The 12794-nt window shown below is 35.4% G+C and overlaps 2 protein-coding genes across 6 annotated transcripts in view; both read right to left on the reverse strand.

Annotated features, from left to right (window-relative positions):
• The window catches only part of pfkfb4b (6-phosphofructo-2-kinase/fructose-2,6-biphosphatase 4b), a 514755-nt gene that overhangs the window by 197655 nt on the left and 304306 nt on the right, over positions 1-12794 (reverse strand). The gene's annotated exons all lie outside the window — the stretch shown is intronic.
• The window catches only part of col7a1 (collagen, type VII, alpha 1), a 127376-nt gene that overhangs the window by 2651 nt on the left and 111931 nt on the right, over positions 1-12794 (reverse strand). For 2 of the 5 annotated variants that reach the window (XR_015493959.1, XR_015493960.1), the window contains exons 108-117: positions 12701-12754; positions 11708-11770; positions 9438-9500; positions 9221-9337; positions 8039-8116; positions 7898-7951; positions 7736-7784; positions 5751-6194; positions 1820-1951; positions 1677-1742 (exon numbers count right to left, since the gene is read on the reverse strand). Coding sequence is in view for 3 of the 5 variants with exons in the window: in XM_087257675.1 (XP_087113801.1) it covers positions 1677-1742; positions 1820-1951; positions 5751-5846; positions 7736-7784; positions 7898-7951; positions 8039-8116; positions 9221-9337; positions 9438-9500; positions 11708-11770; positions 12701-12754 (772 nt within the window). In the remaining 2 variants the exon portion in view is untranslated. The remainder of the gene's footprint in view (positions 1-1676; positions 1743-1819; positions 1952-5750; positions 6195-7735; positions 7785-7897; positions 7952-8038; positions 8117-9220; positions 9338-9437; positions 9501-11707; positions 11771-12700; positions 12755-12794) is intronic. The other 3 variants (XM_087257675.1, XM_087257676.1, XM_087257677.1) reach the window with 2 other exon arrangements.

The following is a 12794-nucleotide window of genomic DNA, read 5'->3' on the forward strand; positions in this document are numbered from 1 at the left end:
TGAGGCCAGCAGGGGGGCACTCAACCTGCTGTCTGTGTTAGTCCTAATACCCCATATAGTAAATAGGACGCTATACTGTCAGTGAACGCCATCTTTAGGATGAGACATTAAATCGAGTTCCTGACTCTCTTTGGTCATTAAAAATCCCATGGCACTTCTCATAAAGAGTACCCTGGTGTCTTGGCCAAATTCCCTCCATCTGCATTAAATTACCCATCATGGCCTCCCAATTAACCAAATTATCTCTATCACTCCACCAAAAACTTTTTTTAACGTTGTCCTGTGGCTGCCGTCGCTTTATACAAGTGGTGGTGTGGAGAGACCCCATACTCATGATTGTGAAGCACTTTAGGTGTATGGCCATACACAATAAATGCGCTTTATAAATACACATTACATTTAAACACTTAAACCACTCAAGTTTTTACACATAGTGAAACTAAACAGCCATAGTTCAATTAACAATATATCCTAAAGTTCTACGTTAATTCAAGTATGGCTTTTAGTTTCATCTTGAGAGAAAAACTGATTTACTTAACTTTTATTTTGCTTCAAATTGTCAGAAATGTTCACTCAATATTAAACTTCTAGTTTATTGGATAATAAAATCAACAAACAAACAAATAACTAAATAAATATTCATGTTTTGGTAATACTTTACAATAAGGTTCATTAGTTAATGCATTAACTAACATGAACTAATCATGAACAACACTTGTACAGCATTTATTAGTCACAATTGAACATTTACTAATGCATTATTAACATCCAAGTCCGTGCTTGTTAACATTAGTTAATGCACCATGAGTTAACATGAACTAACAATGAAAAACTGTATTTTCATTAACTAACGTTTACTAACATACATAAATACTGTAGTAAATGTATTGTTCATTGTTTGTTCGTGGTAGTAAATGCATTAATTAACATTAACTAATAAACCTTATTGTAAAGTGTGACTCATGTTTTACCAAAAAATCAGACAGTGGATCAGGAATTTAGTAGTATACCCCAAACATTTTACCTACAGATTTGTAGAGTATGTACAGTATGTGCACACATCCTAATAACTAATTAACAAAATAAAATGAAGGTTTGGCTGTTTCTCTATTAAACAGCCGAGTGTGCAGACACATCTGAAAGTCAACACAGTGAACAACAGCAAACTGAACAATACAGGAACAACACCTCATCAAATGCAGAATCAACTTTTAAACTCGTCATCCCTGCATCTCTCTATAGTTCAGAGCACCGCAAGAGATCTGTGGAAATGTCCAGCTCTTTTCTGTGGCAGGACAGCTGTGTGCAATCTCATACTAAGAGCTGTCATACAGATGAGTCAGCGGGTTGACAGCATGCAGCAGATACACAGACAAACAACAGGAAGTGAGGAGCAAAGAACAACAGTGAGCAGCAATTACAGACTACCAAATTATGATAATCAATCATCAGAATTTTTGTTAGGTGTTTCAAGGGAGTGACACCAAACAAAGAGCTTAATACTTTCCCACACACAGCAGTCTGCCGTATTTTGTCCCCAACAAAGCAGTAAAATGCATAAAAATATGCAGCATTGACACTGTAAATTTCCACAGTCGGCTCTCCAACATACTCATGCACAAACATGACAAAATCAAGCCTTTAATCTCCATGAAGAATCATAACAGATTGCTTACCTTCAACTTTCACCTCTCTTTTTGTCCTTTCGGCTTTTAATGAATCGACAGAGTTTGTTCGACCTGCTGAAATATCAAGACATCACACCGCGTCAGCTACACATAGCTACTACACACAATTTTTAAGGAAGAGACTAGCGTACCCTGGCTTTTATTGACAGTGCTGTCGTAGTCAGCAATCTCCACCATTGGAGCGTCATCATCATAGGTCTCTATAGAGTAAATGTGCTCGTAGTCTGGATCATTTGTGTTCATCACAACACGTAGCTTTTGACCTGCATCAAAATAAAAAACGTGCATAGGAGGTGATGGCTTTTTGGAAATCAGAGCTTTTAATGCTGTCAACAGGTTGAAAGCAATGAATGTACATGTGCAACTGGATACTGTTAAATACAAGCAGATATTTAACATATCCCACTTTGCAGAAACATGGTTTCTGTTTAAAGAGGTAGTTTAAAGAGAAAAATACATTCTGTCATCATTTTCTCACCCTCATGTTTTGCTCATCTCTACCTATATGACGTTCTTTCAAAGATGACAATGAGATGTTTTAAATCTTTCATTGTGACTGCCATTGTGGAAAAAAGTTAAAAAAATACACATTATGATAACTAAATGTGTTGTTTCTGGACACGTAAATGCATGTTAAAGGCAGTCACTTAAAATGCAATATAAATTACAACAGAGATGCCTAAACAAAGGCCCGCAGGCCAAAGTTGGCCCATGGTAACCTTTGATTTGGCCCGCCAACCAAGAGATGGACAAGTGATGGGGAAAGTTGGGGAGAGATAGTCGTTTCTAATTTAACATAACCCTTTGTTTGTTTGTTTGTTTATTTGCTGAGCCACAAAAAAAAAAGCAAAACTGAATTTAAATGCTTCAATTAAATGTGAGCTATTCAGATTTTTTAAAGGGCAATAAACGCCTAAAACATGTTTTTTTTTATGTTGACAGATATATATGTGTGGCACGTTGCTAAAAACACTTTTAGGACACATATTCCATCTTTTCGATGAGATGTTAAACCGAGGTCCTGACTCTCTGTAGGGTTTGAAAAAACGAAGGATGAAAGAGTAGGGGTTTAACCCTGGCATCCTGGCCAAATTTTCCCACTGGCCTTTGTCCATCATGGCCTCCTAATCATCCCAATATCATAACAGGCTTCATCACTCTGTCTACTCTCCACCAATCAGCTGGTGTGTGTTGGAAGCACTTTGAGTGTCCAGAAAAGCACTATATAAATGTAAATTATTATTATTACATATAATTTACTATTGAGTGAAATTTTATTATTTTTGTAAATAAAAAACAACTCCACTGTGTTATAAATGAGATTGTTTTATTGTAAAAAGTACATTATAAAATGTAATATATATATATATATATATATATATATATATATATATATATATATATATATATATATATATATATATATATATATATATATATAATTATTAATATGATTAAAGTGTTTTTTCCTATATATTTTAAATATGATTAAATTAAGAAGTTACTATGGAAACCTTAATGTAATACAGTTTGGTATGTTTAGCTTTTGCCCACCACCCTCAATCAAGTTTGGTTTTTGGCCCTTCATAAGAAAAAGTTTGGGCACCCTGGTTTACAGTTTTATTAAATGCAATTAGCTTAACTCTATAGTGTTTCTAACCGCACAACATGTAAAAAAATTTTTCTCATTAAAATATCCAGAAACCACTAGAACTAGATCTCAAATATTTAGAAGACTGTTCAAAAAAGCTAGAGACATGGACCGTGTGCTGTGTGGTCATGCTAATGACCACCCTCAATTTCCAGCTTGGTTTTCATAGAAAACACGAAAACACCAAAGATGCTTTAAAAAGTGTATTATGCCCCTTTTAAAGTAGTCTCTGATGTCCCAATAGTGTGTGTGAAGTTTGTAAAGTTTGAGCTAAAATACCCCACAAGCTATTTTTTTATAACTCTTTGAATCTGCTCTTTTTAGGTTTTGATTCAAATTGTGCCGTTTTGGTGACTGTCGGACTAACGTTATAACTGTGGAAAACTGAAAATGGCAAAAGCAGTAGCACTTAACATTTATAATGCCTTTTGGTCACTGACATTATCTTCGGCAGGTACAATACAAATCTTTAATGGCAGACGCTTGCTTCTCACTCAGGGCTACTGTTTATGCTAATGAGGAAAAGATCATCACTAATGGTTGGGACTTTCCCACTCAGATGTTATGTATAAAGGGAGGATGTCAATCGAAAAGTTTCAGCAGACTGTTTTTATAAGGTGTGATTATGAAAGATAAGTGGTGCGTTTTATTAGACTGCACAGATCAGCTTTATAACAGAAGCCTAAAATGTATTTAGCATAATAAAACAGTGTTGTGGAAGAACCGGAAGTGGTGGATTCAGGCATAATAAAAGCTCTGCTGCTTTCATGCAACGTTCTTGCTTTGCTTCAACTGCAAAAATTGCACGTTGTGCCTTTAAGTATGTCTATAGATGTATATTTCATAATAACTTCAATTGTGTGTCAAAATATGAATAGAAATATATGAAACGCATACATATGAAAGGTGAAGTTGCAATTAAATACCTTAAAATAAAATTTAATTGAATTACAACTTAAAGCTAAAATTAATAAAGCTATAATAATTTTACAAATGCTTTAGTATGTTAATTAGGGCTGTGAGATTAATCGAAATCGAATTGCAATTTAAACCGTTGCATATAGCTAAATCACAGGAGACTGCAATGTGAAATTTCTATGTATTATATAATTTCCCCCACCCAGAACAAATGCGTGAGTGCTGTCTGTGTGTGACAGTCTTCTTAGCCAATTGAGTGAGCTCATTTTCATTTTGCCCAATCAGAATTGCGCAACCGAACTATGCGGAATGCCGACAATATAAACAAACAGGAAAGTTTGGATACGTGGGATGATGGTGTTTGCCGCTTCAGAAGCATTAATAGATAAATTCATATCAAAGAAAAACAGCATGTCCGTAATATGAAAATATTTTGCTTTCAAAGTCACAGATACCGAACAAAAACTGGTCATTTGTAAGAGCTGTTGCAGAATTGTTGCCACAGCACGAGGAAATACAACAAACAGCACTTTAAAAAGTAACTAGCTAATAACTCACAACTGTTTGCTCTAGAGAAAAAGTAGTGTTTAATTTCTAAATGTTGAAATGGAGTTAACTTGTTAACGAAGGTTCGGCAGTGGAACCATGCCTCACTTTGTCTTCTTAACCAATCACCTACTCCCTAAAACTTATTTAAGGCAGATCAACCCTCTAGCGCTGTTCTTCTTGTTCTCTCAACCCCCCTCCCCCTCCCTCTATTTCCTCGCTTCCCATTAACAATCCTGTAACCCTCTACCAAATTACTCTACCAAAATATTACAGAGCGGTAAAACTACTCTAAGTCTCTGAGCATCATCGTAGGACGCCCGGTCAACCTACTTACCTGTTCACTGTTTACCTTCTTACTTCATATCCCCTTTACTGTTCTCTTACCATTCCTTTCATCCCTACATCCTTACAGTCTAGCTCAAAGTGTGGCATTGTCTATGCTGGTGAAAAACGTTTTTTTTTTTTTTTTTTGACTAAGAAGCTAAGATACAGAATATCAAGCTGAAGCTTGACTACAAAATTCAATCGCAATTCAAATCAAAATTGCAATATCTGTTAAAAAAAGATAGATATTTTCTTCAAATCGCACAGCCCTAAAGTTAATCAACACTTTAAAGATATGTGCTATTTTGAAGCATAATAAAACTGATATAAAGTAAAATATTATTGTTTAACCACCATAAAAACTGTCCTTGTGGCTTTTAAAAAAATCTTCTGAAACCAGATAACTTTTTAGTGCTTGAGCTATTGTGGAATAGCTCAATCCTAAAGAATCCTTCAAATCTGTCATTTAGTGTTTAAACCTAACAAGAATTGTGTGAGCAAGTTATGACAGAATTTTTATTTTTGTATGGGCTGTTTCTTTAAACTTTTTGAAGAGTTTCAGCTAAGAGGAGAAGCAGATGAAGAGAAAGATAGACTGATGAATAAAGGATTGAACTCACCCTCCTCGTCCCCTCGGGTTAGCGAGTGCTCAGGGGACGTGGAGGAGCGACTACGGTAAGTCTGCACTGGCACAGGTATCTGAAGTTCCTGAACACCTGAGAACAAGCCCAGCACAACCAATCACACACAAACGCATGACAGCAAACCCCAACACTAAACCTGCACTCAGACTCGAGCATCCATGCATGTGAAGACGTACTCCAAGTTCATGCTCGACATCAACAATTTAGCATGCACAAAATTCAAAGTTCAGCCATGTGGACACAAACGCTCACGAACATAATCAACAACAAGCTTTATACACACCCCGAGACCCACAGAAGACAGCCACACACACACACATTTACAGTTAGAATACTGTGTGCACATGAGTTTCTGATGCAATGATAGGAAAATGTCTACTTGTTAAAATGAGACTATTTCATTCAACTTACCTCCACAAGCTTTGAGACAAAAAGAGAAAAAGAGAAACTTAAATCGAGAGAACAAAGGAAGAATGATATAAAAATCAGCATTTGCAATCTATTTTAGTTCTGTAAAGTGTATTTCTAAGTGAAAAGAAATACTTTTTGTTCAACAAAAATATCATTTGTCGACGAAGGGTGAACTATGCCTTTAACATTCTGGGCTATATTTTAATGATCTAGGCGCAAAGTCTAAAGTGAATGGCGCAAAAGCATTAAGCACATGTCCGAATCCACTTTTGCTATTTTAGGGACAGAAAAATACACTCTGCGCTCTGGCGCATGGTCTAACAGGGTTGTGCTTATTCTTTTAATGAGTTGTGCATGTGTTTTGAGCCTATCGTCATTAAAGCAATCAGAGTCTCATCTCACATTCCCTTTAAGAGTTAGTTGTGTCACGCCATGGCGGATTTGCTATTTACATGGCAGAGTTTGAAAGTGATAAAACTGAACACTTCACTAGTGAGAGAATAGTTAAACAGAGCATCTGCAGCACAAAGATAAAGAATGAGCCTCCTCCATTCGGCCTCTTTACTTTCTTTTTCTCTTTACTTTTACTCTTTATTTTACTCCTGCACTTTCATGGATACCGAAACAGTGTTGTATGCACTCCACTGAAGACATCCATAAGCCTACATATTTAAATGTTAAGCGCAAAGACTTGTTTCAAACCTATTTCTAAATTCAGTTCTAATTTCTAGCCAACAAATAAATTAACAATAATAACAAAGTTGTTAAATTGTTATTTGTGGTCAAAAAACTGAGCTATATCCAAACACACGTCCTATTCTTTTACCCCTTTGTGGTGATGCGTACATTTCTAAAGTTCTAAACAAATCTAAAGTTGTTCTTATTAAAACAAATATAAATATGCATATAATAAATAATAATATTAATAATAATAACATTATACAAATGCAAATTGTCATGAATATACTGAAAAAGCACTCCAGATAAGGCATGAAGGTAGTGATTTTTATATTTATGTAGAAAATAATAATTTTTGTAACATTTAATTCCTTTAACTTTTTGAATATGTAAAGAAATGTGTGTATTGCTGTACATCCTGTGTATATTAAGCAATGTGTAAGTGTTTTGGACCTGCAAAGGTGCATAATTAGCACACTCTGTGCTGGACTTTAGACCAGGTTTTAGTTAGTCAGTGATGCAGTCTATTTCAGTTCCTCAAAATAGCAACGCGCCAACAATGCACCTTAACCCACTTTCTTTTAACATCAGCTCACCCATGAGTCCACAATTGGGCGCAAATGGATTTTCAATTTAAACAATGTTGCACAAAACATGAAAATTAGGGTTGTGCTGGTCTGAAAATAGCAACAAATCGCACCAAACACGTCTTGTGAATGATTGCGCCGGGTGTATGATAGGGCCCTCTGTTTCTTTAAGCGCAGCTTTAAATAAAATGTCAATATAGAAAATTGGACACAGAAATTGAAACCCTCATTATTGAAAATGGTAAATTGTTGTAGATAAATGACGATTATGAAAGATCCACTCACCACAGTGCTGGTTCATCTCAGATCGAACATAAGTCCGAATCTCATCCTCCTTTAACAGTACAGAGAGAAGCAACCAGTCCTTGTGTCATTGTCACTTATCTCGAGTGTTCATTAAGAGGCTCAAGTAGCAGAACAAATAAAAAAAACAACATTTATTCTGACCGTCATTCCTGCTTCTCCTCTGTCTCCTTTTGATCCTTCAGGGCCTATTTCACCCTAATGACACAACACAAAGAAACACATTTAGTGAAGACAGACATGACGAGAACAAATGCAGAGGGCAAAGTGTGTGCTTAAAGTAACCTGTTCTCCTCTTTCTCCTGGGATTCCTGGAGTGCCACGTGGCCCGACCATACCAGGGCCCGGAGGACCTCTTTCTCCCTATAATAAATATTCAATGGCTCACATATGATGAACTAGCCATGGCTTCTAGTGCATATGAATGAATGTTTCCTGCAGGGCTATTCAGGAGCAGAACTGCATCAACATCAATACATACACAAGTCACAGGAATAAATAAATAATAATCATAATACAAGGAAATAAAAAATAACTAGTGAATTGTACTATATGATTAAATAAATGAAAATAATATTGCCAATTGTACAAAAGGTATACAATAAAACAGAAAATATACAACAGCTTTTAAATGTACTGTGTGTTTAGAGAGAGACACACTCCTGTAAACGTGTGGAATCAATGGGCAAATTAGTCATGAAGAAATGAGCAGAGTGAATGGTCTGAATCATGCTCTAAATTGGTAAGAAAACTCACATCCACACTGAATCGGCTCTGATTACTCACTTGTTCGCTGAACCACAGGTTATATCAGACACAAAATGAAGCCAGAACATGTGTATTTTTTGGAAATGTAGAACTGCACTTTCGAAAGGTTAGTCTGAGCTAGTGCATATGACAGCATTAGTTAAAAGATATACATAGTTATAGCCATTAATTTATTCTAATTAAAAGTTTTACTCGAGGCGACGCAGTGGGTAGGTAGGGCTGTCACCTCACAGCAAGAAGGTCACTGCGTCGCTGGTTCGAGCCTCGGCTCTGCTGGCATTTCTGTGTGGAGTTTGCATGTTCTCCCAGCGTTCTCGTGGGTTTCCTCCGGGTGCTCCGGTTTCCCCCACAGTCCAAAGACATGCGTTACAGCTGAATTGGGTAGCGTAGTGTATGAGTGTGTGTGTGAATGAGTGTGTGTGGATGTTTCCCAGAGATGGGTTGCAGCTGGAGGGGCATCCGCTGCGTAAAAACGTGCTGGATAAGTTGGCGTTTCATTCTGCTGTGGCGACCCCGGATTAATAAAGGGACTAAGCCGACAAGAAAATAAATGAATGAATGAGCTTTACTCAACTTACACAAATCACTGTTTTGTTAATTGCCATGAAGTTTGAGTTTCAACATATTTAGAGAAACATATCAACTCCAGTTCAGTCATTATCTAATAGTTTCTTTGCCCATAAAGAGTTCTTTTAATACCTTTTGTCCTTGCAGGCCTTCAGGACCTTTACCTCCAGCAGGTCCTTGAGGGCCTGTTAGACCAGGTGGTCCATCCACACCTCTCGGACCAGGAGAGCCAGGGATGCCAGGTGGGCCCTAAAGAAAGCGAGAGGAAGGTGGAAGATTTGATAAGCCTCTTTTTGACTGAGATCAGCCGTGGTAGGCTTAAACAGTAGGGGAGCTAAATGGGACTCACCCGTTCACCCTTCTCTCCTTGTGCTCCCTTTGGCCCTGTAACGCCATCAAAACCTCTGTCCCCCTGGGCATCAAAGGAAATGTTACACAGTTTGTTTAATGTTTCAGTGCACATTTTTCAACTTTATGCTTTGAATAACAAAGACTGTAAAGTGGAAAGTAGAGCATAGCTGTGTTAATGTAGTTGTCTTCTTGATTATTAAAAGAACCAGTATTTTTGTGCCAATCAATCATAAAATAAAGATAAAACACAGCTAGTACAAACTCAGGTCAAAACAATCTCCACATCAATGCTGTATGCACCAATTACATTTACAGATTGTATCATACATTATAATATCATACAATTGTTTAATTAGATTGCATACATTACAATAAGATTGTTAAGCTGAAAACAAAGTCTCTATAGTTAAATAATTATTTGTGATTTCTTTTCTAACATTGATATATTTTTAATTATTTATTTAATTTTTTATTTATTTATTGGCTCTAAATGTACATATTGCACATCACATGTACTTACAATTAGGCAAAAGGACATGTTAAAATGACATTTTGAATATTTTATAATAATATTGTTGGTCAAAGACAAGAGGTTTCATTTTGGCGTGTGCATTAAATTAAATGTACGAAAGATATTTCATTTACATAGAAATTATATTACAAAACAAGTGCTTTAATGTTTCAAAATAGCATGAATAAAAAGGCATGTTTCATAGTTGTTCAGTGTAACAGATACAGTGGGGAAAAAGTATTCAAAAGGTCACAGTTTTTTTTTTTTTGGAAAAACTTTCCTAAAAGCAAGAATTGAACCAGATTTTGTTAAAGGCCCAAACAATATAAACAAAATAATATAACAAAACAAAATAAATCTGGAAAAATTATGTGTAATAACAATGGACTGCCACAAGGAGAAAGTACTGAACTACTGAAATGTATTTAATACTTTATATTAAAGGCTTTTTTTGTGATGGCAGCCTCTCATATCCAAAATGAGGTAATCAAATCTGACCTTTATTTTGTATTTTCTATTGGATAAAAGTCAGGTGATTGGCATCATCCTGGTAATGTAGATGTTTAAACTGAAGCAGCTAATGTTAATTTACAATGAGAAAGGGTAGAGGGTTGCTGAAGAGCTACTGAAAGATTTCAGCTACTGCCTTTTTAAAGCTCCCCTTCTTTATTTGTTCATCATTTTTTCATTTTCAATGAGTCATTTCATATGTGTCATACATAGATTTCTTTGATTGTTACCAACATCTGGTAAAAATTTCTAATCTGTACTTGTAATATTTAATATAATATGATATAATATGATATAATATGATATAATATAATATAATATAATATAATATAATATAATATAATATAATATAATATAATATAATATAATATAATATAATAAATATAATATAATATAATATAATATAATATAATATTACAACTGGGTGATGCAGTGGCGCAGTAGGGTGTCGCCTTACAGGTCGCTGGTTCGAGCCTCGCCTGGGTCAGTTGATGTTTCTGTTTGGAGTTTGCATGTTCTCCCTGTGTTCGGGTGGGTTTCCTCCGGGTGCTCCGGTTTCCCCCACAGTCCAAACAATTGGGTGGCCTAAATTGTCCCTAGTGTATGAGTGTGAATGAGTGTGTGTGGATGTTTCCCAGAGATGGGTTGCAGCTGGAAGGGCATCCGCTGCATAAAAACGTGCTTGATAAGTTGATGGTTCATTCCGCTGTGGTGACCCCGGATTAATAAACGGACTAAGTCGAAAAGAAAATGAATGAATGAATGAATATTACAACTGACAACTTCCTGACAAAGCTGTAACACGTAATGGTTTGAAAAAAAGAAACAAGATTTAAAGTGTTTATTTCTAAAGATTACAAAAATAAATACTAAAATTAGGATGAGTAAAATATATGTATTTTAATTATGTATTGTAATGCTTAAATAGAGTTGATATGTACAGTATTCCTGACCAAATTGTTTGATATCCAAAAATATATTTACACTAACTGACATTTTTGTGAGTGGTTTCTGTAAATTATTGTTAAAATGAACATTAGTCATCAATTATTTTGCTAAAAAGGTTTAAATTTAAACAGCACACATTACAAATACAGACAAAAATTTCAAATTACTAAACTCAATGACACACTTGTTTGTCTCTGACCTTTATATTACTAAAAAAAACTCAAATACTAAAGTTTGTTCAACAGTTTAAAAATGACTGAAACGGCAGTGTAAATGTCAAACTGGCATTATCCTCCAACCTTGGCTCCAATGAGTCCCTCCTTCCCTGGACTTCCAATGGGTCCTTGAAGCCCGACTTCACCCTGAAATAAATCTTGCCATCAAAACATGATAACAACAGAAATGAAGAAATCACATGCCTCCACACTGTAAAAAAATATTCTGCATTTTAGTTTTTTCAACACAATTGTGTAAGTTGAAACAACAAAGTTGGTAATTCAAGTTAACCTGGTAATGTTTTGCTGTCTTAACTCGTCTGCAATAGAGTGTTTGTCAACTCAACTTAAAAACATTTGCTGAACCAGTATTCTTTAAGTTGTGTCCCATACTTCCAGTTCAGCAGGTGGCAGAACATACACCATTAAGTCAGTTTACCAACTCCCCATTAAACACCAGAAGTCAGACACCTGGGATACTTTTCGCCAGATTTTTTAATAGTTCAATCATCACATATGGTAAGTGATGCTTCTTTAAATTTGATTATTAATGTATTGTTCCCAGTATAATTGTTTCTAGAGCAGATTCGACATTTGCTATATGTGGAGTTTGGCCAAATTTAAGAAGCTTAGTAAAGTTTGTTTTAGGTTTAAAGTTGCAATATCTCAATATGCGTATAAAAATAGTGTTTGTAATTGCTAAATTGGAAGTAAATACCTTTGATAAAATGTGCAATGTATTTCGTTGTCTGTTCTTTTAGCAGAGAAAATCTGCTAAATTAAGTTCAGTGAACTTGAAAATGTATGTTAAGTTATTTAAACTAAATATGGCAAGTTCTGCTAATTTGATAATGAAGGAAACTATTAAAACTAAACATTGCAAGTTCAGTTAACTTGAAATAAGTAGTTGGGTCAATTATTTAGCGATGTCAAGTAAACATTTTAAGTTGAGAAAACCTTGAGAATTAAGTCAATACAATTTAACTGAGTCAATGCAACAAGATGACTTAACTAAGTTAAGTTGAGCGAACAAATCATTTTATACAGTGCATCACTCATAAATACATGCATCCGTACCTGCTCTCCTTTCCTCCCAGGCAATCCCGGTCTTCCATTAATCCCAGAATCCCCCTGTGAACAGACGCATTTCGTCACTCCCAGCAAAAACAAG

Source organism: Danio rerio, chromosome 6 (genome assembly GCF_052040795.2).
Source record: "Danio rerio strain M-AB ecotype USA chromosome 6, GRCz13ab, whole genome shotgun sequence".
Lineage (NCBI taxonomy): Eukaryota > Metazoa > Chordata > Actinopteri > Cypriniformes > Danionidae > Danio > Danio rerio.